The sequence below is a fragment of the Condylura cristata genome, unplaced genomic scaffold, assembly GCF_000260355.1.
Source record: "Condylura cristata isolate star-nosed mole 26May11 unplaced genomic scaffold, ConCri1.0 scaffold00017, whole genome shotgun sequence".
NCBI lineage: Eukaryota > Metazoa > Chordata > Mammalia > Eulipotyphla > Talpidae > Condylura > Condylura cristata.
This window is the reverse complement of record NW_004567118.1, coordinates 2795903-2823845: the sequence shown is the minus strand read 5'-3', so window position 1 is coordinate 2823845 and position 27943 is coordinate 2795903. Positions and strand designations below refer to the sequence as shown.

The following is a 27943-nucleotide window of genomic DNA, read 5'->3' as shown; positions in this document are numbered from 1 at the left end:
TGTCCTGTGCTGTGCCCAGTCTGTAGTTTGCTTCTCCTGTGTTGAAAGTTTCATGAGGCCCGCCGGTCGCTCGCCAGCCTGCACCCGAAGCTGTGCTCACAGACTCGGAGCCACTTTAATAAAGCCGAGTGGCAGAGCCCCAGTCTGTGTGTGGTAGCCGGCGTCTGGTCAGGGGTGAGTGGGGTGATTTTAACTGAACTGATCCCTCAAAATCCTTGCCTCACCTATCAAAAGACTGATCGCCCCCCCCCTCCCTCCAGACCTCAGGGGATAGTTGGGATCTGAATGTGACGCTTTAGCCTGGTCTGTTCTTGTACCACCATCCCGGGATCCTTCTGGACCCACAGCACACAGTATACAACTTGCCAAAATGGATTCTACCATTTTATTCAGATAAGAGGTCACAAGCCACAAGACTTTAAAGTGCGTGAAATTCACTGGCAATAAAGCCGCACATAAACCAGCCTCCCCCTAGTCTCTACCACCATCATTCCAAGTCTGGGGGGAGGGGTTGAGACCCGTCATTAAAGGTGAGGGGTGGCAGGGTGGAGGGGGAAGGAAGGGAAATATGAGTGGTCTGCAGCTGGGGAAGGGGCCCACCACAGCGATTCTGCATGCGAGGGAAGGGTGGGGCCGGTCTAGCCCCTCCAAGGCCCTAGTCGTTTGTTCTCACCTCTTCCTGGCTAGCCCCTGGCACTTCAGACAGCCCTAACTCTAATTTCTGAGTAATTCGGAGCCCCTGGTCCAGCTAGAGGATGTCCCGAATATACATAACACAAACCGCAGAGGAATCTGCACGGGGCTGGCCAGAGTGGGACGAGGCTTGTCAGGAGCTGGCTGGGCCCCTACCGAGCATGGCACGAGCACCCACGCGGTGCGTGAGAGCAGGTGAGCCTCTATCCCACGAACTAGGTGATGGTGGCCAGAGGCAACCCCACTACGTGCTTCCCGGGACAGCCAGTGGGGCTGGAGGGTGTGATCAGCAGAGGCCCAGGGAGGAGGAAGGGAGACGCCTGCGCCCAGCCTGTCTGTGCCGCCTCCTTCACCCAGCAGCGGGCTCCGACTCCCCACTCAGCAGTCAGGCGGGCAGCTCTTGGCACCGGCCCCTCCTCATCCAGTTCTGTGGCAAGGCAGCTCCCCTGAATCCCCCACGAGATGAGACACAACTGGACAAGTAACTTCCACTCTTCACCCGCCCGCCTCAAGAATGGGATTTGGGCAGGGACCCGAGACCTTAGCTCAAACTCCACCTCAACCTACACACCTAGAAGAAATAAAGTGCTCTGCTCTGCATGAACCCCAGAGGGAATGGCGCCACAGACTGGGACAGGTGGTCCGCTGCTTCCCGAAGCTCCAAGTACCTGCGGCCGGTCTGCACTGCCCGTGATGTCATCCCAAACATGTGACTCTGGGAGCCCCTCGCCCACCTCCCAACGCTGTCAATTCAGCCTTCCCAACAGCAGGCAGGCAGTCAGGAGCTAGTCATAGCACTCTGCCCCTACCCAGTCCAGGCTGGCGCCTGCCTGCCCTAGCCTCAGGGAGGGGGAGGCCCGCCAACCAGCAGAGCGCTCAGCCCCAGCGCGCACACCCTGAGCCTCTTCACTAGCAGCACAATGGCGGCTGCAGCCACCACGCCAGGATTCTGGAAGGAGCAGAGAGGGCAGGGCACCTGTCTTGGGAATCAGAAACTTATCCATCCATCTCCAGGGTACACAGAGAAGGGGTTCTCAAAGCCGCCTGGGCCCCCAGCTCACCATTTAACTACTGTTGTCGGGCTGGCCCTCTCTGACTGCGAGAAAGGCCTTGCACTTCCCCTCTCCCAGCGCAAACAGCCACATCTAGAACCACTTCTTTCGGTGTGAACCCTGCCAGAGCAAAGGGGTAGCCAGCTGACCCATTTCCCTCTGCATTCAGCGTGCGCTACGGCAGGGCTCGCCTCTGGCCAGACCACGCACAGGCTTCGGGCATCAGGCGCAACCCGGCCTGTCCTCTCCACAGGGAGATGCTGGCAACCTGATTCAACAGGACCCTTGATTTGGAAAATTAGAATTAGAGGTTAATGCCTGCTAGGAACTGCCCAAATGGGTATCTGAGGCCACACTCTGGGTGGCTGACAAGAAACCAAGCGTAAATCACCCAGCCCTGCCCGCCTTCTCTTCCTCTGAAGCCAGACAGACACATTCTCCTGCCTCTGCAGCTCTCTCTTGGGAGCCCAAGCCGAGCTGCCTCTGTCTCCCCTGTCATGAGACAGTTTGTCCCTGCTGGGCACAGCTGAGGCCTCACTACAGAGGGAGCGGGTGGGGGTTTCTCAGTGTGGCAGACACACAGTGCAGGAAACTCGAGCAGCAGTGGTGTGCGCGTGAAAGCAGTGAGTGCCGCTACCGGGAGCGCTGGCACGCGCCCAGGAAGACTAAAGGACATCAGTCTCCCTCTCGATCCCCACGTACTTGAGCGCATCAGCTTGGCTGTACCTGTCCGAGAGCAGGAGGAGGAACCGGATTATACAACAGAAAGACACAGTCCCCCACCCTTCACTTTCCCTGCTCCCTAGGGGCAGTGGACACGCCCACAGCAGAGGCCAGCAGCAGAGGGCAGAACAAAGGGGGAGCCCTGGCCCCTGGAGGCCTCTCCATCCACACCAGCTCTGAGAGCCCCCTTCCGCCCACCTCACCTGTAATCAAAGAAGAGCTCTTCACCAGCTTGAATTGCCCTCTTGGCAAAGATCCCAATCCGATGATCTCCATTCACCATGACCACTGCAAACAGGACAGACCTGAGGCTAGGCTCCTCGCCAACGCCAGTCAACGACCAGCAGTGACTCTGGGCTGGATTTCTCCAAATTTTCAGTGAAAACAAACAGGAAGTAGAACTAGAGATTAATGAAGGCCATGGCCTCTGTGCATTCAGTTCCGTTATTCGGATGAATGACTTGGGGAAAGAATTATCTTTTTAAGACTCAGCCTTGCGGGAGACTGTTTATCAGCTAAAAAGCAGTTTCTATAACTAAGAGAAAGATGCTCAAAATGATAACAGACACTGATCATGGCTACGTTTGGACACAGAGCAACTCACCTACAAAAAAGCTGAGCAACGGAAACCACAGTACATGAAGCATCCATCCTCCCAGGCCCCACTCCCAGGTCACTGGGAACTCACCTTTGGCATAACAGTTGGGGTTCACCGAATGGTTTGCAAATCGAATTTTGTTTCCTTTCCGGGTAGCATCCACCACAAAATCTGTATCAAGAAAGCCAAGGAAGACTATAAGCTCACCAGGGAATGCCACCAGCTTCTTGAGGCTGAATTTTAAATCAATTAACCAGTAACATAAATAGTTTCAACCCCCTGGGAGTGCTGAAGCCCAGCGTGCCAACAGGAGAGGGTCAGTCCAGCCTTAAGTCAGCACAGTCCCTTGGGTGCCCTCCCCCCTCTGCCTGAGTTGTGGATCTGTGAATAGGGGATTTCTGAGGTGTCAGGTTTAGCACTCTGGTTGCAAACACAACCTGGAAATGAAGGATCTTCCAGGGCAGGTGAACCGTGGCTTTTGGTGCCTCTGAGTCCATCTCACCACCTTGCTCTTTGCATGTGTTGGGAGTTTGCATGTGTTGGGAGACTCAGAGGGCATCTGAGCCAGGCTTATCCAAGGGAAATCTGGTGGGAAGACCTGCCAGAGACCACCTTGGGATGAGGGAGAAGCTCCATACCATTGTTAAGATTGAAGAGGAAGCTGGACATGTACTTGTCATAGACCTTCCCTCGTCGATCTGCCTCATCCTGAGAGATAAGCTGCAGGGACAGACAAGGAATGATGAGGGGGATCAGGGGGCCTGCTCAGGACAGGGTACCCTACCCTAGAAGGGAAAGGGTGGCAGCGCTGTCACGCACGTGCTGCCTGTCATGAGGAGGATCAGAGAGACAGCCCAGGACTTCATTCCCACCCCCACCCCACCTGACTAGCGCTCAGACTGAGGGGAGCCTCAGCGCCCACCTGTCCCCTCTGTGTGGTCTGAGTTACCAAAGAATAGAAGAAGAGTGGTTTGTTTCAGGACTGTCAACTGTTCTGTGGGATCCCCCAAGAGGCCACATGAGAACTCAGCTGAGTTATTTAGAGATTAAGTCAAAGAAATCTGGCCCACAGAAAATCAGGGTTCCTCATCAGTATTTCCCCAGAAAGAATGTGGGCCAAAGTGACAGCACTCACCTCACCACAGTACTCAGAAATGAATTCGTTCTTCTGCACAGACTCCTTAATGAAGGTGCCCCATCCGGCCACATCTGAGGGGGCCAGCAGCAGGTGCTGGGGAAGAGGGGGTCACAGCTCAGACTACAGGGCGTGTGAGGGGTACGTGTGCTGAAAGTGCACATGGGAGAGGGTGGCGGGCGCGGGCGCAGGGTGGAGAGAACTACCACTGGTAAGAGGATCTGAAAGCAGAAAAAGGTTTAAGTGATTCCGTCCTGGTGGGAGGAAACACAAGGAGGTGGTGAAAGGAAAGGTCACAGCTCTTCCTCCACACATGGGGAGCTGGACCTGAGTCCACGGGGGCACCGCTGTTGTGTCCAGGGGGGACAGACAGGGGGCTCCCATGCGGCCCCCACGCAGCCCCTCTTGTCTGGTCAGTTCAATTTTCTAGCTCCTCGCTGGCACACAGAACTTTATCAATTCAGTAAATGCATGTCTTTTAGGATTTACTGAGCAATTTCACAAGCAAAATCTCCAAAGAACGAGGCTGAGGTTATTCCAGAGGCTGCACAGGACTGATCTGTCTGTCCCGCTCTATTATCTGGCCCGAGTCCCGAGAACCGGCCTCACCTTCTTGAGGCCACGCTGGATACTGCAGTTCTTGCAGGAAACCACCTTGCAGTCCCAGTGCTCTGAAGCCCCACAGGTGAGACACAGGTCGGGGTCGCACTCTCGCACTGCCAGATAGCAAGGACACTGCTTGGTATTGCACTGGGTCTTACAACGACAGCCTGGAAAACGATTTTGACCTGGGAGGGGAGACAGGTGAGGTTAGGAAGAGAAGCAGGCTAATGCTGGGGCTCAGGCTCGACACAAGGGGCGGCGGGGAAGCAAATGTTACAGCTTCAAGGATATTTGGCAAAACAGGAGGGAAGTCCCCTTCAGAGAACACAACCACACGCAAGTCTTTTCTGGAAAAGCCAGAGTGCCTCTCAACAGTCACACCGAGAATCAAGAAAGCAGGTTGGACTACTGAGATGTGTCCCCTAAAGGCTCCCCCCACCGAGGGCTCCCTCCCCCTCGCTGGCTGGGAAGAGGTGGCGATTGCCCCAGGGGAAATGAAATCAGTGCTTTTGACTGGCACAACCTCACCACCCAAACAAGTCATTTTGAGAACAGAATGCTTCCGTTCCATGCTGCCCTCCACCCTCTGCCCTCCCCAGCACAAGTGCCCCTCTGCCGTGGTTAAGATCAATATCTGCTCTGGGTTTAAGAGATATTTCTAGCACAACAGACTGAGCATCAAGTGCTGCTGGTCCGGGTGGTACCTCAAGCTGCTGAGGCTTGAGGAAAGAGGCACTTTGGCCACGATCCTTTCTTCTGCTGACATCCAGACCAACCTGATACTGAAACTCAGATATGAAACAGAACACACATACACAGCTGTATCCTGTGTATGTTGTGAAACAACACTGCACCGTAAGGAAATTCAATATCCCCATGTTTCTTCAGATTGCTCTGGAAAGTAGTTAGGAGAGCGTCTGATCTCTGTGCAATTGCTGCTTTTTGAATCACACACCTCAGTGTTCAAAAACAACGACTTGCCCAGAACTTTGGTGTCTCATGTCCCTTTTAGAATATGGAAAGCCAGCAGAGAAACCTCGAGAGGGTCCAGCGGCAGCAAAGGGCACATGATGGAGGGAAAGCGGATGCGTGAAGCTAACTGTCTGGTGGGCGCAGGAGAACCCGCGGGCTCTTACAGTCTGGGTTGCACTGGCAGAACTTCTCGCAGAAATTCTGAGTCATGATGCAGGGGCAGGTGCTGTCGCAGGGGCGGTCTGGGTGGTCACAGGGCTGGTAGTTGTACACTTGCGTAGAAGAGTTATCTAGGGGAGAAGGACAGACCGGGTCGCGCTGTGCCTAGGCCTGGAGCAGCCCTCTCCCCAGGTCCAGTGGCGCTGATGAAAGCAGGCCTGTCCCAATGTAACCTCGGATGCACTTTACCACCAGTGGGGAGAAGAAATCATGGATGATGGCTGCTCAGAGGCTACAACAGGGCGCTTTGCCTTGTGGGGAGCGGGTGAAGCGCTCCAGGACCACAGGGCAGCTATTGTGATCAGTACACAAAGTCTAGAACCTAGAACACTACAAAAGTCAGAGACTACAAGGCCCCTCACTCTACCTCCTGAGAGCTCTTCTCAGCTGCAGTGAGAAGCTGAGCTGCTCTCAGCTGCTACAGAGAAATCTGCAATCTGTGGAAGCGGTGCAGGGTCAACAAGTACAGCTACAGTTGAGGAGGGGATGGGGGTGCCACAGGGGTGAGACCTTGAGCTGAACTGCCGAAGGATGCCCTGGAGGAACTTGCCTTTCTTCAGCTGAATTTTCCTGCAGTGTGCAGCCCACAGCCTGAAAAAGAGAGAAGGGATGGGTCTGGGTCCTAGCCCCAGGGAAGTCTGCAGGTGCGGCAATGAAACAGGACAGTGTTCTCTGAGGAACTGTGGCTTGATGATTGGGGAGCATCCTCCCCATGGCCCTACACAGGAGGCCTCCACTGTCTGGTCCATGGAAGCCACTTCATCCTGTATCCAGCTGGTCTAAGCCCCAAGATGCAAATTTAAACAACATCCCACCCCCAAATATACATCAAAGAAAAAAAAAAAGACAAAACAACACCCAACCCTTTCAGTCTACTATACTGCTATTGTTTCCCCCCCCCTCTACCCCTCTCCTTAGGGAGATGGAAATTTGGGAAAGTTGGGAGGTTGGCAGGCTTTTCAGGAATCTACTCTGAGTGACAGAGCTGAAAGGAGAAGCCACAGGCTGCACTTCTATAGCTAGAACTAGCGTTAGCTCCTTCCCTCACGAGGGAATGGTCATCAGGAACTCGGACCAGGCAGAGTGCTGAATTCCTAAAGGAACCTCCTAAGCAAAGGCTTGCTTGCTAGAAATCATTATGTATCATTATGCAACTTGGAAAAACAGCACAAGTTTTGTTGCCAAAAAATTGCACAAGTTTCCAGAAAAAGAAAGAAAGAAAAGGCCTAAACTGTGTTGGGAAGTGGGTAACAACGGTAACTAACCACCCAGAGAGGAGAAAAGGCCTCGTGGGGAAGCCGAGAGGTTAACAGCTCATGTCCAGCTGGTCAGGAGCTGAAGTAGCCACTGTCAGCTAATGGCCCCAGCTCCTAGGGACAGGGGAGGGCGGGTCCGAGGCCTAGACCTGCAGGAAGCACAAGAACCGCAGTTGTGCAACGCAAACTGCAAGCAGTGGCCAGAGAGGGAGGGAGATAGGAAGTCCGAGGGGAGGGCAGAGCACAGGGAACATCAGGCCACAAAAAGCCCTTTGTCCAACCCTTGCCTGTGCTTTCTTTTTTTCTTCTGCGAGGGGTTCATGAGCTCATCTGTTGGCAGCTTCAGGATAAGCGATTCTTTGACTGCAAACTGAAAGACCTGGAAGAAAAATCCAACAAGACCTGTCACCGCTTGGGCAAGGTGAGATAAGTGACCCAACCAGGCTCTGGGCTTGGGAGGGTTCTGGATCGCTCCCTGGCAGCTGACTGAGCAGGGCAGAGAGAGAGTGGCAGTGGAACATGGGGTGGCTGGCTCGGAAGCTAATATTAGGTGTTTATCCTGACTCGAGAAAGGTGAAATACGGAGCACCTAGCAGTAGTTTTCCTCTCACTTCTCCTCCTGCCAAGCCCTAAGTGGGCTGATTCTCACCAACAGCATCTGTCTCTTCTGAGGAAGGGCAACAGAGTGGACCTTGTGTGACAGCGCGAGGTCCGAGGTGTGCTGCTGCCAGGCTAAGCACTAGCGCCCTCTGTTGGTACAGAGATGACCTTCTCGAGTCTCAGGAGGACGCCTCTGGGGAGCCTGGTTCCCTCTCAGCACGCTTCTTACTGCACTGTTTTCAGGTTTTTTACTTTTCCCTTTTTGTTATAGGCCCTCTTAAGATTTTGTGGAATCTATAAATCTCTTCTCAGGAAAACAACAACATTCCTTTCCACAGATTTTTAGGTTAAGAACCTATGACTCTGGGAAGTCGGTATAAGCACCTAAATGAAAGCACAGGGCACTTCAGTTCATTGTCCTACTGCTTGTTATAAAGGAAGCATACAGAGGAGGCCACAGAGATACCTCAAAATTTAGGGAGCCAACAAGCTCTGCTGCTCTTTGCTACTGAGGACTAATTGTACCCCCCGACGCCCGTCCTGCAATCAGTCTCCTCACTGTGGTGGTTTTCTGCTACCACAGATTAGTGGTTGCTATCAAGTTGTTTAGGTTTGACTAAAAGGGTGAGGTCCAGGCCCACCTATTTAGGGTGGTAATGCAAAACAAAACAAAACAAAACAAAACAAAAACTAGTAATAGAACATCTGGAGAATAAAGCAACTGAAGAAACTGGTAGAAGAGCAGCAGCTGCAAATTCCCAGAGAGAGCAAGCAGATCCCCCAAAAGATGTGGGAGTCCCTTCTAGGAAAGGGATCCACACTTAGAAAGAAAGGCAAAGATCAAAGAAAGAGCTGAAAGAGAAGAGCCCTAAGCACTGCGAGGCTTGGCACTGACAGGAAGCCCCATAACTGGGGAACCAACTTCATGGCCCAGAAGCACAGGCTCACGAGGGAATGAGCCCACGATAAGTTGTCTCGGGCAGGCAGCCTCGCCAGAGGGCAAAAGCACTGGCAGAGCAGAGGCTGGAAGGAGGCCCCCAGCTTGTCCCTGCTCCTCAGACAGTACCTGCTTGCACGTCTTCGTCCCCAGCAGCCTGGCTATTGAGCAGAAGTTGTTGAAGTAGGTGCCATGAAAGACTCGAAAAAGAGATTCTTCAGCCCCTGTCCATTCCACAGACTCCGATGGTGCTTCCACCACACAGAGCTGAGGTGGGGCTGGACTCGCTTTCTGTTTTGTGGGAGTCTGACAGCGGGAGTTAGCCTCTAAGAGAGCACAAAGAGAAACAGAAGTAGGTGAGATGCAGTTATTACCGGTAGTTTGCCACAAATGCGTAAGTACTTCATTCTACTTAAAAGACTGACTAGTTAGAAACAAAACATTCCATGTGTCCTCTGCTTGTAAGTGGGCGTGTGGGAAGAGCTGATTTTAAATAGTAGTGATGTTTTAAGTTCCAGGCAGTGATTCTGGGCTTACTAGAGTCCTTGCATTTTCTGCTCACTGTACCTGAAGAACTGGAGGCCCAGTCATTGCCTGTGTCCCTGTCGCTGTCCCCTTCTTTGGTCTCTGCCACAGCAGAGGTGGACGTATTGGAGCAGGAGGCACTGACCATGTGGTGCCTCCGCCGGCGACGACCGGAGCACTTGGAGCGAGGGTTGTGAAGCATGGCATATTCCTTTGCTCCTTCCTGCAGCAGACACGTGACAGACAGGAAATAGGAAGAGCCCAGAGTCACCGTACACCATCTTCTGAACCTCTGCACCTAAGTGCGGTGGCGCTGTCACTTGTTAGTTTGCTCTGTGCCTCGTAAGCGTGACCATAAAGTAGTAGCTTGACATGCTAAAGCTTGTAAACTTCCATTGCTTCACAAAACAGCTGCCCTATAATCTTAAAAAGAGACGTAATTTGTGCTTTTATACATCCTCAGCTTTCCAGTGAGTTGTATCTAAAATCATATGCATGTTAGCTGGTTGAGAACGCATTCTCCAGTAGATGAGGAAATGTGGTCAAGAGGGAGGAAGAGAGCATACAACCCACTGTTCCAGAGTGCACACAGAATCAGAGCTCCGTTACCTTGCCCACTGTTTTGGTCTGCACTGGCTGCCATCACAAAACAGCACATACTGACTGGCTAAACAATAGGGATTTATTCTCCTGCAACTCTGGAGGCTGCAAGTCTGAAACAAGGTGCCGGCAGGCCGGTTTCTTGACTCCTCTCCCTGACTGGCGGATGTGTCTTCCCTGGGCTTCTCTGCATCTGCACCCTAATCTATGCCATGAAAACTATATCTGCCTTTAAAGGACACATTTTACCATTACTAAGGATATTACACTATAGGAAAGGAAATTGCAGGAGAGAAGTTTCAAAATTAATTAAATCTGATAAAGTGCCCACACTGCAACATAACTCACACAGCATTATCTACAGTGCATTCTTACTCAAAAGGTTTAACACAAGTATACTAAAGCCTTTAAAACTAATTCTAGCTTCTGGGAATGAGCTAGAGAAACAAGGTGAATGACACCAAGTGAAAACAAGAGACAAAGCCAGACCCCAGGCTTTTTGGGTTCTTTTCGTTCCGGCTTTTTCAAAAGGGAAAAAATGGTAGTAGTATTTGAGATTAAAAACCGAACATGGATCTAACAGATTGTTGAGTTTGGGGAGGAGGGAGAGACTGAAAAGACACAATAGCAAAATATGATGCATGACTGTTCTTGGTTTGATTTGAAAAACTAGCTATTCTTGGTACAATAAGGGAAAAAATGAGTAGGGAATAGATAAACGTCATTATGAAACTCTTGTTAATTTTGCCGGGTGTAAAATGTGGTTACATAAAACTATTTTTTAGTAGATATACACTGATCAGCTTAGCAAAGAAGAGTCATGATGCATGCAACATTTTCAAATGGCCCAGCTAAAATATATACATGCCCAAATATAGGGGAAAAGCAAAAATGGACAAATGCTGTTAAGTCCAGGAAGAAGGAATCTTTTCATTTCTTTGCACAACTTAAAATGTTAATAAAAAGTCTGGGGGAGAATCATCCAGCATTAGAACTGAATATAACGTTTTCTTAAAAAAGCCCAAAAAATGTGCACACATTTCTGTAGGTTAAAAACACAGAGACTTTCTTTTTGTAATAGTAGTCAGGATGTTGTTATAAGCATGAAAGTAAGATGTTATATATTAAGGGCAGCATGGTATTTACCGTGTCGGAAGGCATCGCAACAGGAAGGAAAACCTTTGCTCACTGCTACTGAGCACTGCACTTTATTACTTCCCATGCCCACTTTCTGCTCCCACATGCATGCCCCTGACACTCTTGACCATCTTTTCTTGCATTACCCCATTCAAGATGGTCCCAAAGACACCTGGCTATATAACCTATTTTAACTTGTGGTAAAAATTTATCAAGGCATTTCCTTCTTTGCTTAAGCTAACACTATCATGTAGAAAACAAAGTTGTGCTTGGCAAGTCCAACCACCCATTCTCTTCTAGTTTTCGGGGTACTGCCTCCCCACAGGAATGCAGGGGGGGGTACAGCTCCCACAAAAGGGCTGTCCACGTGGCCAAGGGCCATCAATGTGACATCAGCTCCTTCATATGCTATTCCTCCTACAGTCTTATGTATTTAAAGGAAGACAAAAAAGAAAATGGTGTAAAACACACAGCTCCAATTCTAACAAAACAGTTAAACTACTGTACTGACAGTAGTAAAATCTGACTAGACGATATTTAGAGCAGGAAAACCTCCAATGCTCTTCAAATCTCACTCCATAAGTGTAATTTCACAGTCCTACTGCCTCAGCATCAGGGGCCCCCTTAAGAACAGAAGTCACTCACGTTCTGTTTGTGCTTTATGACCCCTGAGCAAGCTCTATGTGCTAGGTCACTTGGTTTGTGTTCCCAGGGGCAGAAAGCCCAAGGGCCATTTCCTGCTCTATTTTAAACAAAGTTAACAATGGTAGAACAGCTTAAGAATGTACCAGCAAGAGGAAGCAGTCTGTGCCACATGGTTCTGGTTCAATCTTGATTTCTTTGTTCTTGCGTTTATATACATTAGGAGTGGCATGAAAAGCTGTAAAACACAAAATGGTTGTTTCCAGTGGCTCCTCCATTTGATAAGATGGAGAGAAACAAAACTGAATTAGTCAGCTACTGTAGGAAAATTTAGATGTAACTAGCTACCATTAAGGTGTACAAAGTGTAATCATTTTTTATGGCAACGCAATCCTTTCAAAGTGAGAAGCTGCTGAGGGACAATTACATTGCTGGTTATTCTGTTCTGACCATGCAAACTGAGTCCCACTAGCACCCAACAAGTAGAAACAGAACTGGCCATATAAAACCATGTCAGAACAAAGGCTGGATACCCCACACAATGAATGAAAACAAGAAGGAAACAGTGGGTGGGGATGGGAAAGAGGAGAGTACTTCAAACAGGGGAGCCCCACTCACGGTGAAGGAAACAGTCGTATTTAAAGCAGCGGCGGCAAAATAGCGTGTGGAAGGAATGCAGAGACTGCTCCCGCTGCACGGACTTGGCATTGGGGCCGTCGATGTTGGGCGTGCACTGAGGGGGAAGAGCATTGGGGTCTGACATCTCTGTCAGCTCTCGATACCTATTTAAGAAAAGAGAGGTAAGAGTTCATGGGAATGTCTCCACTGAGAAAACAGTGAGTACTGACAGCCATCCAGGTGGGCCTGCCAGGGAGGATGGGTCCTTTTCATGGGTCTTGTTGAAGACAGACCGGTGCACAGCTCAGAGAATACACCACAGTAATTGTGTTGGGTCAGTCTCATGGCTGAAAGTAAGGGGAGGGAAAAGTTTGATTAAGTATGGTGCTGGAGTAGCTGTAGAGAAATGGCTAAACTTGAAAAATTCTCTGCCCAGACTACTCAAGTGCTAGCATATGATGACCCTTACTATGGGTAGGAACATTTGGCATTAAGCGAGTAATCAGGACTCCAAGGAAATCACAACGGACTTACCATAAACATGGCTTTTTATTAAGCAAACAACAGACGTGACTAAAAGTTTCGTCTGAGCACTCAAGGTGGCTTGAGCAGGTCAGCTTTCCCTACCTCTCCTTCATGTCATCTGGGACACCGTTCTCGGGAAACATAGAGGCAATTGCGCTGAAGATCATGTCATTTGGGAACTGTTTCTTGGAACTCTTTTTGTTGCCTGAATTAGAAATGACATAAAGTGCTGTTATCAGCATGCAAGCAAAGCTCTTTCCTTTTGTCACTGCACTTTGACTACAGCTGCTTTGTTAGTTTAACTATTGACTGCTTGGCAGTACATAAAGATCAAAACTACCTGAACTAAGGGGCTATCTGTAAAAGAAGGAAATTGGAGCCATCTACACATTAACAACAAACAGGACAGTCTGGAGGTAAAAACAGTTTTCATGGACAGACCGGAATCTTGAAGAACCCTATCATATTGATGCTGGAGAACACAATGGAGAACTCTGCTACAACAGGAGACAATATGTTTCTGAACTAACTATACTAAATAATACAGAGCAGCACAAGGTATAGTTACGCATTAAATTAAATACATATTAACAAATGGAAACATGCTAATAAGATTAAGTAAAAAGGGAATTTATTTTTTTATCAAAGTAATAGAGTAGTTTAAAAATGCAATGTTTCTAAGAGGCTTACTATGAAAGAGCTCACTCTCCTAAGTCCTGCCACTTCAACAGTTTTCATTGTTTCTTTTGGTATCTGCCCATTTCTAAATAATTGGCACAGGATGAAATTCCTTAACTTATTCATTAAATAAATACACAGTGGTATACAATTAACACATGCGAATACACACATGTATAAAATATGTGGCATGATCCCAGCGTCACATAACATATGTAAACACATTGATACATGTGTATATTTGTAAAAACAAGATATCATTGGTATATAACATTGAATTTATTTTCAGGTGCATGTGTACATGCGTGCATATATGTATGCTTATATACATGTTTGTTTTTATATCTAGAAGGAAATTTTAATGGTGACTATAGATTATTTTATTTTTTTTCTTTATAACTCTCGAAGTTTTCCAAACACATTACTTTTATAAGTAGAAATGAACAAGGGATAGCCCGTAAGTTCATCTGCTTTCTTCTTCAGCCAGGTCACAATCATCTGAACTATTAAGTGAATCAATGAGAGGCACCAACAGATTTTAATAAAGAATAAGCCTCTCTATTATGTCCTCCCTTCTTCTCCTTGTCATCTTTAAAGTGGAATAGGGAGAAGTGCAGCTTACCTTCAATAGTATGTCGTTTTCTTTTTCTGGTTACTGGCAGATCTTCTTTGCTGTCATCTTGCTTTCCATCTGAGGTATCATTGTGCCCTTCTTCCTCCTCATCCGAGTATTGATTCAGGGCATCTACCAACTCCAGAAAAACAGCATCACTAATCAGGACAGATCCAGGGAGCATTTCTGAAACGTAAGGATCAGAATGATGGGCAGTGGATATTGCACAGTCTACCAGTGCTCTAGGAACGTTTGCATGCATTCACTCTGAAGACCCAGCTAGACAGCATATGCACACTTTATATTGACAATCAATGAATAATTTGACAACCAATGATAATAATTTGAATAGTTTTTACAAATGCAACAACAGTTCAGTTGGAAAACACTGTAAAACCTTATTCTTACTACAACGTTCACTTGTTTAGCCATTGGTCAACCTGAATTTATAGTTCAAAATCTAAAAAAACAAAAGACAATATAAACAGAGAAAGATAAAATGAAATTTTACTTGGTTTTACATCTGATGAAGTAGTAACTTCTATGAATCAAAACATTTTCTGCCCCCCCCCTCCAAAATCACACTATGCAGTTGAGAAAGGCTTTGATCACTAGAGGGCACTGTAGCTAAATATTTCTTTTCATTAGCCTGGTAACAGCAGCTGGTCAAAAAAGTAGATGATGCTATTATTTGCAAATCTATGGGTAGTTTTTCTCACCTCCTCAATTCTTAGACACTGATGGTCTTTTCTAGAACTACAACTAAATCCAGATGACCTAGTTTTTTTTGTTTTTTTTTTTAAGATTTATTTACTTATGCATATAGAACTGGGGTACAGGCCAGAGGTGCAGGGGTGAAAGGATTCACCAGAGACAGAGTGGGGAGCAGAACAGGCAGACTGATGAAGTATACCACTGAGGGGAACAGCAGGTGGGTCAGGAGAGGTCTGCCACACCATGAGTGTCACCTCTGGGGCCAAGGATTGAACTCACACTGAAGCAGCTGTGGCTAGCTTGCAGTGCTGTGCTTTAACCCCTTGCGCCACCAGGCAGGGCCTAATGACCTAGTTTTAAGAAAGTCAGGATATTATAACCAGCTTCTGGGAGATCCACGGGATATCTGGAACAAAGAAATAGCTAACAGATTATGCTCATTGCTATTCTTAGAGAAAGGGAAATGAAGAACAGGTGATCTTGGATGGGTTTATGGGAAACTCCTAAGATCAAACTTATTTGTACACTGAGAGTTTCTCATCAGCCAGTTATTACTAAATAATCTTTTCATGACAATTCCTTTTTAAATTTAACCAGGGTATTATAAAATTTTAGCTCCTACAAGTACAATGGACCTGGACTCTCCTGTGAAGTGTGCAGTCCCCAAGCTGGAGTGAAATAGAGGTAGGCTAGCATTCCCTTCTGACTCTGGTACAGAGGGCCTCTGGACTAGACACTGGCCCACAGCAGGATGGCTGCCTTCTGGGCCCCAGTCATGGGCACAGAGCTGGAACTACTGCTGATGCTGGTGCTGCTGATTGCCTACAGACCTCTGGCATCTATAGGCGATCACAGACCTGCTTTCTTGAGTAGTATTAGTGGAATGTCATAGGACACAAGCCTCACTGAGGGACTTCATTTCAGAATCCCATGGCTCCACAACTCCATCACCTATGACATTTAAGTTTTCTCCCATCCAATCTCCAAAGATCTGAAAATGGTGAGTATCTCCTGCAAATGAGGTCTCAACCTGATGCTGTGGCGGTTCTCAGCAAGCCCCAGGATCTAGGGCTGGACTAGAAAGGATGAGTGCTGTCATCCACTATCAATGAGGAGCTAAAACACGTGTGACATGTTCAAGGCCACAACATTGAACACCCAGTGGATCCAAGTATCCTTGTGGATTGAGAGACAAGGAATTCAGTTTTATCCTGCAAGATGCAGCCATCAAAGAGTTGCGACGTAGCTGAGAGAACACAGCCAACACCACAGAAGCCAAACAAGTGGCGCAGAAGGAGACCCAACAGGCCTAGTTGTCTGTGAAAAAAAGCAAAGCAGGGACAGCAGCAGCAGATCGTGCAGGCCTAGGGTAAGGCTGAGACTGCCAAGTGTTCGGAGAAGCACTAGGCAAGAACCATCGCTACATCAAACTGTGCAAGATTTGGGTAGCCCAGAACATCTCGCAAGAAGGTCACCAAATCACAACATCTTGTCTCTCACTGCTGACAGCGAGAGACAAGGGGTGTGCTTAGCCTACAGGATGGAAGCTTTATCCAGGTGAGTGTCAGTGTTATCAGAGGTAAGAAATGAGCCTGGTGACCAAGAACTCTCCCTTGTTTATGAGGAGTCAGCATAGGGTCTCAACACAACCTCACCCCAGCCCCAGTATCAAGTTATAGTCTCCACTGCACCTGTCCTCCCAACCTGTGGATAGAAGGAATGGCTTTCCTTTTCCTTGTGTGCCAGGGCTGTCGGCCAGGGTGATCTCTCAGTGCCTTCTTCCTACAGTGTTGGTTCCTTCCTCAAGTTTGGAAGGTGGTAACCACCATCCCAGGAACTCCCACTAAATTTTTAATGGGAAACAAAAGTTTTTCTATTCCCAGTCATGTGATGACAACAAATATTCTTGTGTGTCCCCTGTGAGGCAGCAGGTAAAAAGCAAGATGATGTACCAAAGAAGGTCGCCCACACTATCGGCTTCACCCCAGAGAGCTCAGTGCCACTACCTTCTTCACCATGGACTTTCCCATCATAGTTATTGATCAGCTCTTCAATGAAAGTCTCATCTTCTTCTTTCACCTCATCCCCCATGTAGGGAATATTGCACAAAACTGTCTCATCTTCCACCTGAAAACAAAAGAGATGCTTTTCATTCCATGAATCCATTCAGCATCTCTGCTTTTCAGTTTAATGGAGTCTTTGCTAAGCCTCTTTTGCTGTTTGACTCTCTTGAAAATGGCTTTGGTCACAGAATTTTCTGCATTTTAAAGATGGGTCATTTTTTCTCCCCTCAATTATAAGGGAACAAAGCTAATCTTGGGGGCAGGGAAGGGGAGCACCCTAACTACTTGAGGCTATTAACCATCAGATGTTTAGCTTTAAACTGACAATGATATCCACCAACACCAGAATTAGAATTAGGCAGTACAGTTATCTCTCACAGTGCTTCCATCTATGATCTCATTTTATCCACCAAATAAAATTGTGAAATAGGTACAAATATCACCTAAACAACAGTTTAAGGCTCCAATTCTAATTCTCTTCCTAGGTAGAGAGATAGATAAATGAAAAGAAAGGATTCTAATTGTACTATAACTGAAACAGAAACTGGGCAATCATAAAAAAACTTTGGATATTCTATTTATATAGGCTAATTTCATGTTAATCACACTCAATGGGAACCTAAAGTGAGCTGCAACAGAGGCCATGAATATTTATTGTCTGGCAATAAATAATACACAATCAGCTTGATGGGTTTAGTTTGTTTTTTGTTTGTGTTCAGTAGGGAACAGTCATCTTAAATCCCCAAATGTCAAGTAAAATTACTCTGATGTTTTCTCCTAAGAAATGATCCCTTTTTGAAGATTTGAAGATCTATATCCTAATCCAGTCAGCCAAACTTCTGTCACCAAACAGATGATTATCAGGGAAGCGATTATCAGAACCATAAATAATCCCAGTCAGCTTAAAGGCCCAGATGGAAGGACTGTGAATCCACAGGGGCCTCTGTTATCTCAGTTGTTCTCACAGCATCTTGTCTTTAGGGATTTGGAAAGGATTCCTCATCACCAGGGAGCTGTCGACCTGCTTAAGCCTCAAATATCTTATTTAGAAGAGCATTAACTGTACATAATGATACAAAATTGGGCCACGGTAGTTAAGGAAAAATTGTAATTTTTCCCAGTCTCATTCATTTAAAAATAAACCAACATCAGCTCAGAAGTAAACTGAGAGCACACAATTTAACAAGTTAGGAAAACTTAGCAGACATATATACATAACATATAAGTACGTAAGTTAAGAGAGAGAGAACTAATTGCAAAAAAACCACCTGCATGTCCACACTTTATTGCATATACTCTGACCACAAATACCCTAAGAGGAGAGTTGGCATAGCAGTATCAGAGAATCAGACAGCTTAATCAAGCACAGGTTAAATACACAGGATTTCGATACATACCATAAAGTTCTGCTGGAGAGGGGACCAGGAGTACATGATGGGAACCAGTGCCACTGTGTTCAGAGACCTCATCAACATATGCTGACTTGCGAATCCTGGGAAAATGCTCTCTATGGCACACTGGAATGTAAGTGATGACATAAGCAGGGAAAGCAGACACACAGCCCAAGAGAAAAACTGGTTTCCTTTCAAAATGATCCCAGTAGCCTTCTAATTCTCACAAATCAATAAACAAATCAATTACCCCTAAAATGAATCACCCAACTCTAAGCCTATAGAAAGCAGGTCTCTTTAGTATCCTCTATCTAGTCCACTATCATGCCTCCCATGCTCAACTGTTTAGTTTTATTCAAAACTATTCAAAACTATTAAAAAAAAAAACACAAAGGCCCCTGAAAATCCCAGGAAAGAAGATACAGCTGAAGAAGATACAGCTGGGAGCCATAACTCCCAGCAGGTGATGTGGACAGTACATGGGATTATATAGAATTATATAGAAACTATAGTCACTTTCTGCTTTGGGAAAGAAATTTGATATACCATCTGCTTTTTATATTTTAAAAACATTATCTCTTTAAGAAACAATGTTTTTTAAGTTCACAGTAAGGGATATCCCTTTGATCAATATATTTCTGTCCATTGTCTATAGCATTTGTTTTCTAGTATCAAAGCGTCTTAGTGTGGGGGGGAAAAAAAGTGCCTTGGAGCGCAGAGCTTAGGGAAGTAGATGTCTTAAGCTACAGATCTGCACCATTGTATTAAATGTTGACTATGGCAGTTATATACGTTATCCTTATTTATTTTCTAGTATGTCACAAATATAGGAAGAAAGAAAAAGCCACTTAAGCCCAAGCAAGAGAAGAAAGCTGAGCTTAGACACCTGGAAGTACCTTTTTGAGAAAAGGATGCCCACTCACAGGCTTCATCAACTGGACAGGCTGGACACGAAGCTTCTTCCATTCTTCATTGAGGATCTGCGTTTTTTCTTGAACCTTCGCAAAGTTTGCTACATATAGAGCCTGGCAAAGCCAAATTAAAAATCAGTAGGTTTTTAAGAGAAGAGCTAAAAATAAATCCAACTCCTCCAACATATTAAAATATAGATGCTTGCAATTTTTTTGTACCTTTGCACCCATATTTGCCTGAAGCCGTTTAAGTTGTCGAAGTCGCATGTACTCAGATTTAACTTTTCTTTTCCAATAAGTGATACATTTGGAAGTAGGAGGATTTGGTATGTCCATTTTGCTATATTCTAAGAGAGAAAGAGATGAGAAATACCATTTTATTGCCTGGAAATAAAACATTTCTAAAACTCAAATCAACATGGGCAATTATGCTTTCATTCCCATTACATTTATTCATAAAAGTATAAGTTTAAAAAACTCAAGCCTACAAAGGATTAATTAAGAAAAGATTCCACAGCAGCACCATTTGATTATCAAAAAGCTTAGCCTCCTTCTTTCTGTGGGACCTCGTTTTTACCTTAGCATCAAGGAGCTCTCTCACAAGGATTAGGACCTGGATTATGTGGAAATTAGGAAACCTATTTGCTACCTTAATTAGGAGAAATGTTCAGCAAGAATCAAGTTAAATCACTAAGCTTCATGGAAAGATCCACCCACACTACAAATGATACCTGCCAAATTTACTTTATCTAGCATATGACTAATAATAAAAGTTGGATATGACAACAACATAGTCTAATCTCCAAGTTAGCAACAAGACAAAAGAAAATATGTTCACACTGCGAACAGCTTTTTTGTTTGTTTTTGCATATGAATTAAGGTTCAAAATTTTAAGAAGTACTTACTGTAATAAGCTCTACCTACCTCATGGAATGCAGGGGAAGTGTCGGGTTTTAAGATGTGCCTTCTGTTCTTCAGAGGAATAGCAAGACACAAAGGCAAAACAAATATTCAGCTTCTCAAAGAAAATAGACAGCGGTTTTACTAAGTCAGTGGAACATATACTCTCAGTGGGATGCTTCCTGATCTACAAAGACTTCCAGGTCTCTGCACCGCTATTTCTGCAAGCAAGTCAGGTCCCAGTACTTGATGCCATTTGGAAAGAGTCCTTAATTTTATTAAATTCTATCCTTCAGTCATGTGTACAAGTTTAGTCCTATTATCACTAAGGCCATAGTGCTATCCTGAAGCAATTTCTAGGTCCAGAATCAGATAACCAATTCTTTTAGAGAAAGAACAAACATTCAACACATGTAAAAATTCAGTAATATCTACAAGACTGTGTTTACTCTGTTAACTACCCAGGTTTCCTAAAGAACTAGGTCTATTCATTTCATTTAACATTTTACATTTCTGAAAATATTACAAGGAGCAGTAAAGGCTGAAAATTTCAAACAGAAGCCAAAGTTTCAGACTTTTTTTTAAAATTTCTGAAAAAGTTTTTTTATTTTGAAGCTTAATATCCAATTTCTTCTAAAGAAGCATTTTTAATTATTTCTTTTCCTCCCCCATGCCTGGATAAGAACAGCACAGAGGAAAGCAGCATAACTTAACCCACATGTACCACACTCAGATAGTGATCACATCTCACACTCATGGACTTCAGGATGATTACAGCTGAACACGTCATTTGAAGAACCAATGGCTGAGTAGAAAGCTAAGTTAAATTTAGAGGACAAAGAAAGGAAGGGAGGAAGAGCAAAGGAGTAGACAGCCTAACTGTGCCTACTGGTAACTCAATGAAGTGATTCAAACCTTTAAAAACAGAAATCCCTGTTAGTTACCTTATCTCTCCAAGGAAAGGGGATGAAACAACACGATCTAAGAGTCTGAAATCAGAGTGCTAAGATGTTGAGTTGAAAACAAAATTCAGCAGACCTGAATTTCTTTCCTCTAGAGTATACTCTCTCTTCCTCCTCCATCTTTAAATAATTCTCATTCCTCTATGGAGTGGAGCCAAAGGAAAGACTTCATGTGAATGATTAAAATTAAGTACACCACACTTGCATGCAGTATGAAGTAGTTGATCATATAATTTCTGTCTTGCACAGGCTTAGTAATAGCCTGCTGAATTTGTGGTTCAAATTCAGGACAAAATTGCCTGTCTCAGAAACCTTAGGTTACCTTTACAGAGACGCAATGGCCCAAATGTTAAAGACTGTAACTCAATGAGACACCATAAAAGAAGACTTTGGACTATAATCTCTCTCCCACTCCTTTCAGAAATAAATTTCCCTTCTTGAAATAGTCTGCTTAGAGACAGTCAATCCATCCATTTAAAACTCGAGATCAAGTAATGGAAAAGAACACAATCCACAGCTACTGTGTGTGTGTGTGTGTGTGTGTGTGTGTTCTTAAAGGAGACAGCCACAGAAAAATATCAGTATTTTTATTGGAGAAAGGGTATCACTGAAATATGATCTCCTATAGTCTTATCAAAAATGACAGTAAACACATCACAACAGTCCAACAATTAATGGCACCATTTCTAATTTTACGCAAGTTCTTTATTTCCCAGGAGACTATACATGTATACATAAATGCCATTGATTTTTAACCATTAAGCCACAATATAAAATAAGTCACACTTCCTCCTTTTACAATTAAAGTGGTATTTGAACCTCATGTGACCATGAGCTAATATTTATTTTGCTTGGCTTTTTAATAAGTCTGCAATGTCTCTGAAATTTTATTTGGCAGCTGGTCAGCTCCCAGAGTGTATGAGGAAGACAAGACATACTGTTTGGAACAGACAGGTATGACTCAAACACCTGAAACACAGCCATTAAATGGGTTTTCACAGCATCTGAATGCTAACCAATAATTCTCACTGCAAAGATTTTTATTTTAATGCAAACAAACAAAAAATGTTGTATTTACTAGAACAACATTGGAGAAAAGGATTCAAACACCTTGGGCAAAAAGTAAGTTGCACACACAAAATAGATATTTCTACTATATCTGTTCTTTAGATTTTACACATACAAAATAGCATTTATATCCAGCTTAGTACCAAGTTACTACCTAATCATTTTTCATTGGACCCATTTATACATTGAAAATATACTCTAAAACATGCTGTTTTGGTCAATAATTGGAAAATATACATCTTTATGTAATTCTAATCACTCAATAATAAGATGAACAACCTGGTTAAAATGGATAAAATTTTGACCAGATTACGTCACTAAAAAGGATATCAGAATGACAAGCACATAAAAAGATGCCCAATATCATTAGTCATTAGAGAAGAGCAAATTGAAATCACAACAATATACTCCTACATACTCACTAGGATGGTAAAAATCAAACAGGGTGTAGAGCAACTAAGATCCTCATATATTGCTGATGGGAATGCAAAATAGTACAGCCAGTATGGAAAAGTTTGTCAGTCTTTAAAATACTTACCATACAACCTGGCACTTAATTACTAATTATTTATCCAAGAAAAATGGAAATACACATTCCCACAAAAACCTGTACGCAAGGATTGTCGGCAACATCTATATTGAGAATAGCCGAAAAGTAGAAAAGGTACAAATATCTACAGATTTGTGAAAGGATACAAAGTTTTATAGTGCATGTGAGTGTGTGTACATATTATACACACACACACACATGCACCAGTGGAATGCTGCTCAACAATAAAAATGAATAGTTTCTACACATGCAAAACATCTCTCAGAAATACGCCATGTGGAAGAAACCAGACACTGAAAACTGCCTATTGTTTTGTTCCTTTTACAGAACACTCTCCTAGCGCAAGTCTAGAAAAGGCACACGAACAGGGCCAGGCAGCACATCAGTGGTTGCCAGGCCTGGGGTGGGAGAAGGGAATAAACGAGAAGGAGCACAAACGGAATCTTTTGAGATGATTAAATTGTTCTATATCTTGGCTGTGGGGATGGTTATGCAACCAGGTGCTATAATGAAAACTCACTCAACAATATATAAAACGGTGAATTTACTGTATGTAAATTGAACTCAGTAAAACTGATTAAGGAAGAAAGTCTTCATGATGATAGATCATATATTTTCTAGAGACTTTACTATTAAAAATACAGAGGCAATTACACTTTTGGGAAAAATACTTTTTTAAGTCACTTCAGAATGAATATGACTAGCAGAATAATCAATATTGGCTCATTAGCTATAAAAATGTTACCTATATACTAATATATTAATAACAGGGGAAACTGGACAGGGGTTTATAGGAACTCCCTGTACTATCTTTATAATTTTTTTGTAAATCAGAAAATGTTCTCTAAGTTTATTTTTTAATTAAAAATTTTAATGTGTAATTGGAAATAAGAACTGCTTTATGTGTTGAACTTCTACAGGAAAAGCATACTATAAAAATATAGAACTCTTTCCACAGGAAATCTATCTCCAATTTCTTTAAAGAATGTAGTCAGACACTAGCTGGAAATGGGAAAACATTACTAAAATTGTTTGGAGATAAAACATTTAAGGAACAATATTCTTAAATTTAGAAAGATGAAAATATAAAAGTTCCAAACTGTTAAGTTCTTTTATTTGTATAAAGGTGGTCCTTTGTGGAAATAGTTTGTCTTAGGGGCAACCTTAATGCCTTTATGATTTTCTCTTTTATAACAAATTATTTTATAAACCAACAGGTTATGTAAGGCTGTTGCAGCACAACAGATTTTAAAATTTTTCCATCTCATTCTTTTCCAGTTCATGATGGAGCTGAAATATGAACAGTAGATAGGAGCAAACCTACCTCTGCAAAGAGCTCTAGTAAACAGACAATAAAATGATGATGACCTTCATCAACAGCCTGATAGATCCTTCAACTAGGACCTATGAAAGCACATCTTTAATTTATACCCTCCTACTTCTCCAAGGTAGTTACATCGACTAGTTGGGCTTCAGGGCACTAAACACAAGAAAGAACCTTACTAATGGGAAGCTGTGAGCCTGAATTGTTACCTAAAATGATTTTTTCTATTTAAATTATTTATTTTATTCAAAATAAAATTAATGTGGGGCCCTCCCTGGAGGTACAACAGGTTAAAGCACAGCTCTAGGAAGCTATCTGCAGCCGAGACAAGCACCAGTTCGATCCCTGGCAGGGAGGTGACCCACATGGCGCAGCAGACCTCTCCTGACCTGCCTGCTGCTCCCCTCAGCAATGTATTTCAGTCCATCTGCCTATTTTGCTCCCCACTCTGTCTCTGGTGAATCCTCTCACCCTCCCGAATCTCTGGCCTGTACCCCGTTCTTGTATGCATAAATAAATCTTTAAAAATAAAATAAAATAGATGTGTACTAGCCCTGCCTTACTTGGAGAATCAAGTCATTTGCACTAGAGACAATGGTAACAGAAGTCAAAGCAGAATTAGTTTCCAATGAGATGCCAAGGAAATGCTGGCTCTTAGGGTGAACAATGCTGATTCAGGGACGTTAAAGCAATTCCCTAATAGGCTGGAATCTGACCTTGGCTGGTCCTCTGCTATGCTAGCAAAAAAGCTTAATATTTAGTGAGTGTTCTCTATCATTCAATAAAAGCAAGACTTTTTTAGTTATTCTGTTTTGTCTCAAAGTATTAAAGCAAATGTGTTAGAGACATTGAAATCCAACTACCCATTAAGTGATTCACAACTTTAAAAGGAAGTTCCACTGACAGCAGACTAGTAGACTAAAATCATCAGGAAGGAGCCCAATACACACTACTGACAAATTTATTTTTTTAAGCTGGGGACTTACTAGGATGGGCTCTCTGAAGAATAGGCTTTCCTTTTAACTCTGCCCCTTCCACCCCTACCTGCCTGGTATAATTAGCTTCCTTTTCTTTTTTCCACTTTAAAGTATCCTATGTAAAAATGTGATGTGTTTTTAGTGTTGCTATCTGAAACTTTTTTTAAAGTTGCTAGTTAACAAGGTAGAAACTTTTAAAAACAGTCCAACATAGGAAAAAGATAAACAATGTAATAAATTGTTGCATGCTTCATGTAAGGCACAGATCGAGGACAAGAACTGTAACTCACAGATTTAGGAAGCTAAATTTCCCATCTGGAGAATTAAACGGACAAAATATTTTTAAATAGGTTTTTTTTTAAGGCATGCTAATTCAATAGCAAGTAAAACATGAGAATGAGCTCAACTACATTTTCTTACCCTTTACTTATCACAAAACTCTTCCAGGGAACAAATTTTCATTTTTTAAATCCCAGTCTCCTTAATTTGTACTGTTAAAAAACAAACAAACAAACACAGAAATAACACCATGATGAAGAGATCATTTGTGCCCCTAGAGTCTTAAAACTGTGTCTTACCATGACTGATCTATAAGTGCTCTGCCAATTAGTGTCTGGACTGGGATCTAGCTCTCCCCACGCCCAGAGATCTTCCCATTATTTGTTTATTGCATAAGCAAGTATTAAAACACCTACTGTGTGCCTGGCACTGATTTATGTGCGTAGAATACATCAGTGAATGAAACAAACACCTTGATCTGGGAAGAGTTCATTCATTCACACTGAGCATAAAACTTCAAAAGTATCGCTAGATTTTTATTAATTACTGTAAATGTGTTTAAAAGAAAAAGAAAACACCTTATCTCCTAATACACACTATCTTCGATGTAAGCTAAGTGATCTTTTTTATCAATGCCATGCCATCCCAGACCCGGGAATTCCGATGCTTAAAATAGACAAGCTCTCACAGCCACCTCTGATAGATTTCACACTTTCTCAAGTTAAAAATTTCATTCAATGCTGCTTTACTAAACTTAAAAGTACCGGGCCAGTAGGTAGGAAGGATTTTTCTCTTCAAAGACATCATGGCAGCAAACGTTGAGGAAGACTCACACGTTCAATGCCGCCCTTGCACACCCCGAGAGCTCTTTTCCCTCACCCTCACCATCACCCCTGCGCCGTCTAAACTCCCCACCTAGGCTACCCCACTTACAAGCCTACATTAGATCCGACAAAAGCCCACTCTCAGCGATCCACCCGCGGCACGAACATCCTTCCACACCCTTCCCTTCCCCACCCCGGAAACAATTTCTCAGCAGTCACTTATTACCGAAACAAGTTTGTCCCATATTTCCTAAGAGACATCTCCCTGATACGCCTTGCCTTGCTTCAAGGCGCTTTCTTTCACATCATTTGTTCCTCGGGGAAATTCTGGGGTGCGCAGGAGCTGGCGCGAGACCGAATTTGGAGACAAACCTCTTAGTGCCGGGACCCGGGTGCGAGGACCAGGCGCCCAGTCGGCACACCGTACGACCCCGAGAGAGCCCCCTAACATTTTGCGCCTTCGGAGCCTCACTCGCCTTACCCTCGTCCCGGCACTGTGACCCCTTTCTCAACACGCCCCAAAGTCATCGCAAACTGAGCCTCCAGGTCGGGCCCTCCCCGCGCACAGCCCCGGGTCCCCGGGAATCCACTTCACTCAGGCCCCCGCAGGTGCCACCGCCCACCGCGCGCCCCGGGCTGGGGCTCCCGCCCACCGGCCCACCCCGCCCTCCAACGGGATTCCCCGGTCCGGGCCCGCCCCCGCCGCGCCCCCTCCCGGACACACAGCCTTCCGGGTCCCAAACGCGGTCCAAGCGGGGGTTCTCTTGCCGGGTCACCCCTTTTCCCAGTCCTCCGAAGCGGGACGGGGTGTCCCGTTGCCCCCGCAGGGCTAGCAGTGTACCCCTCCGCCCCCTCCCAATCCTCCGATCCCTTCGCCTCTCCCTCCCTCAAGCCCGAGTGGCGCGGTGCCGAGGCCGGCCCCACCGCCCGGCCCGGGCTTGTTTACTCACTCACCCTCCATCCCGAGCCGCAGGGACTCGACACTAGCACGCCTGCGCGCTGCGGCCACGCCCCCGCGCGCAGCCACGCCCAGCGCCTCCTGCCGGCGCCTGCGCATTGCGGCCGTCCGCGCCGGCGGCTCGGGTCACCTGGGCATCCTCCTCCGCTCGTCTGTGGTTAGATACCTGTGCACCCCATTTCAGAAGTCTGACGGCTCCAAGGCAGCGCTGTAAGGAGACAGGAAAGAATACCTTTGGGAGCCTCTGCTGTCTTCCTGAGGACCTTATCCAGCTCTTGCACCATCTCCACGGGCTTGTGACAAGCCAAATCTCACTTGACTCTGAAGTCATATCCCTCATACCTGCTAATGCCCAAACACCAGTCTCACTCATCTTATTTACACCTGGATTCCCCATGGTTTGCCCAATCACGTAGACTCACATTAGTAGCCATGTATCAAAGTATCTCTTCACAAGATACCTATGTTACAAAGGGAAACATTGCAACTTTCCAGGGAAAAATCTGACATCACTTTAACCAAGCGATCCAAGTTAAAACATCACTAGTTATGAGAGATATTCTATTAGATACCTCTCAATGTGATGCAATGAGACCAAAATCATGTCTCTAGTATTCGGAAATACTAAATTGGAACACTAAATTTAGTCCTGAGGAAGCGTCAGACATTCCAAAATAAGGGACAATCTACAAAATAACTGGCCTGTATCTTTAAAAATGTCAAGGTTGTGAAGGACAAAGAAAAGATGAACTGTGTCAGTTCATGAGGAAATGTGACAACTAAGTAATGTGTGATCTTGCACTGAATCCTGGTTCAGGAAAAAAAGATAATAGGTGGAAATTTGAATAAGCCTGTAGGTTAGTTAATAGTATTTTATCATTCTTAATTTCCAGATT

The 27943-nt window shown here is 44.8% G+C and overlaps 1 protein-coding gene across 4 annotated transcripts; it reads right to left on the bottom strand.

Moving 5' to 3' along the window:
- Positions 1-31: 31 nt before the first annotated feature.
- On the bottom strand, positions 32-27102 carry EZH1 (enhancer of zeste 1 polycomb repressive complex 2 subunit). Of its 4 annotated transcripts, none has more exons than XM_004684143.2 (21): positions 27044-27102; positions 20130-20172; positions 19425-19552; positions 19191-19319; positions 18301-18420; positions 16847-16967; positions 14136-14312; positions 12938-13040; positions 12311-12474; positions 11839-11930; positions 9356-9536; positions 8918-9114; positions 7539-7630; positions 6546-6586; positions 5941-6066; positions 4811-4989; positions 4202-4297; positions 3705-3786; positions 3157-3237; positions 2672-2756; positions 32-2471 (listed from the first exon to the last, which is right to left on the bottom strand). In XM_004684143.2, exons 3-21 carry the CDS (start codon positions 19539-19541, stop codon positions 2411-2413), a joined length of 2244 nt encoding a protein of 747 aa, XP_004684200.2. In that variant the 5' UTR covers positions 19542-19552; positions 20130-20172; positions 27044-27102; the 3' UTR covers positions 32-2410. The 4 variants fall into 4 exon arrangements, with proteins under 4 accessions (XP_004684200.2, XP_012581655.1, XP_012581654.1 ...); XM_012726201.1 differs by having other exon boundaries at positions 19218-19319; XM_012726200.1 differs by lacking the exon at positions 27044-27102 and adding an exon at positions 25407-25748.
- Between the last annotated feature and the right edge of the window lie 841 nt (positions 27103-27943).

Coding starts and splice junctions, on each gene's coding strand:
- EZH1 (XM_004684143.2), bottom strand. CDS start 19,541: ATGGACATACCAAATCCTCCTACTTCCAAATGTATCACTTATTGGAAA. Junction 4,990..5,940: donor CTGCCAGTGCAACCCAGACT/GTAAGAGCCCGC, acceptor CTCCCCTCCCAG/GTCAAAATCGTTTTCCAGGC. Junction 4,298..4,810: donor TCCAGCGTGGCCTCAAGAAG/GTGAGGCCGGTT, acceptor CCTCTTCCCCAG/CACCTGCTGCTGGCCCCCTC.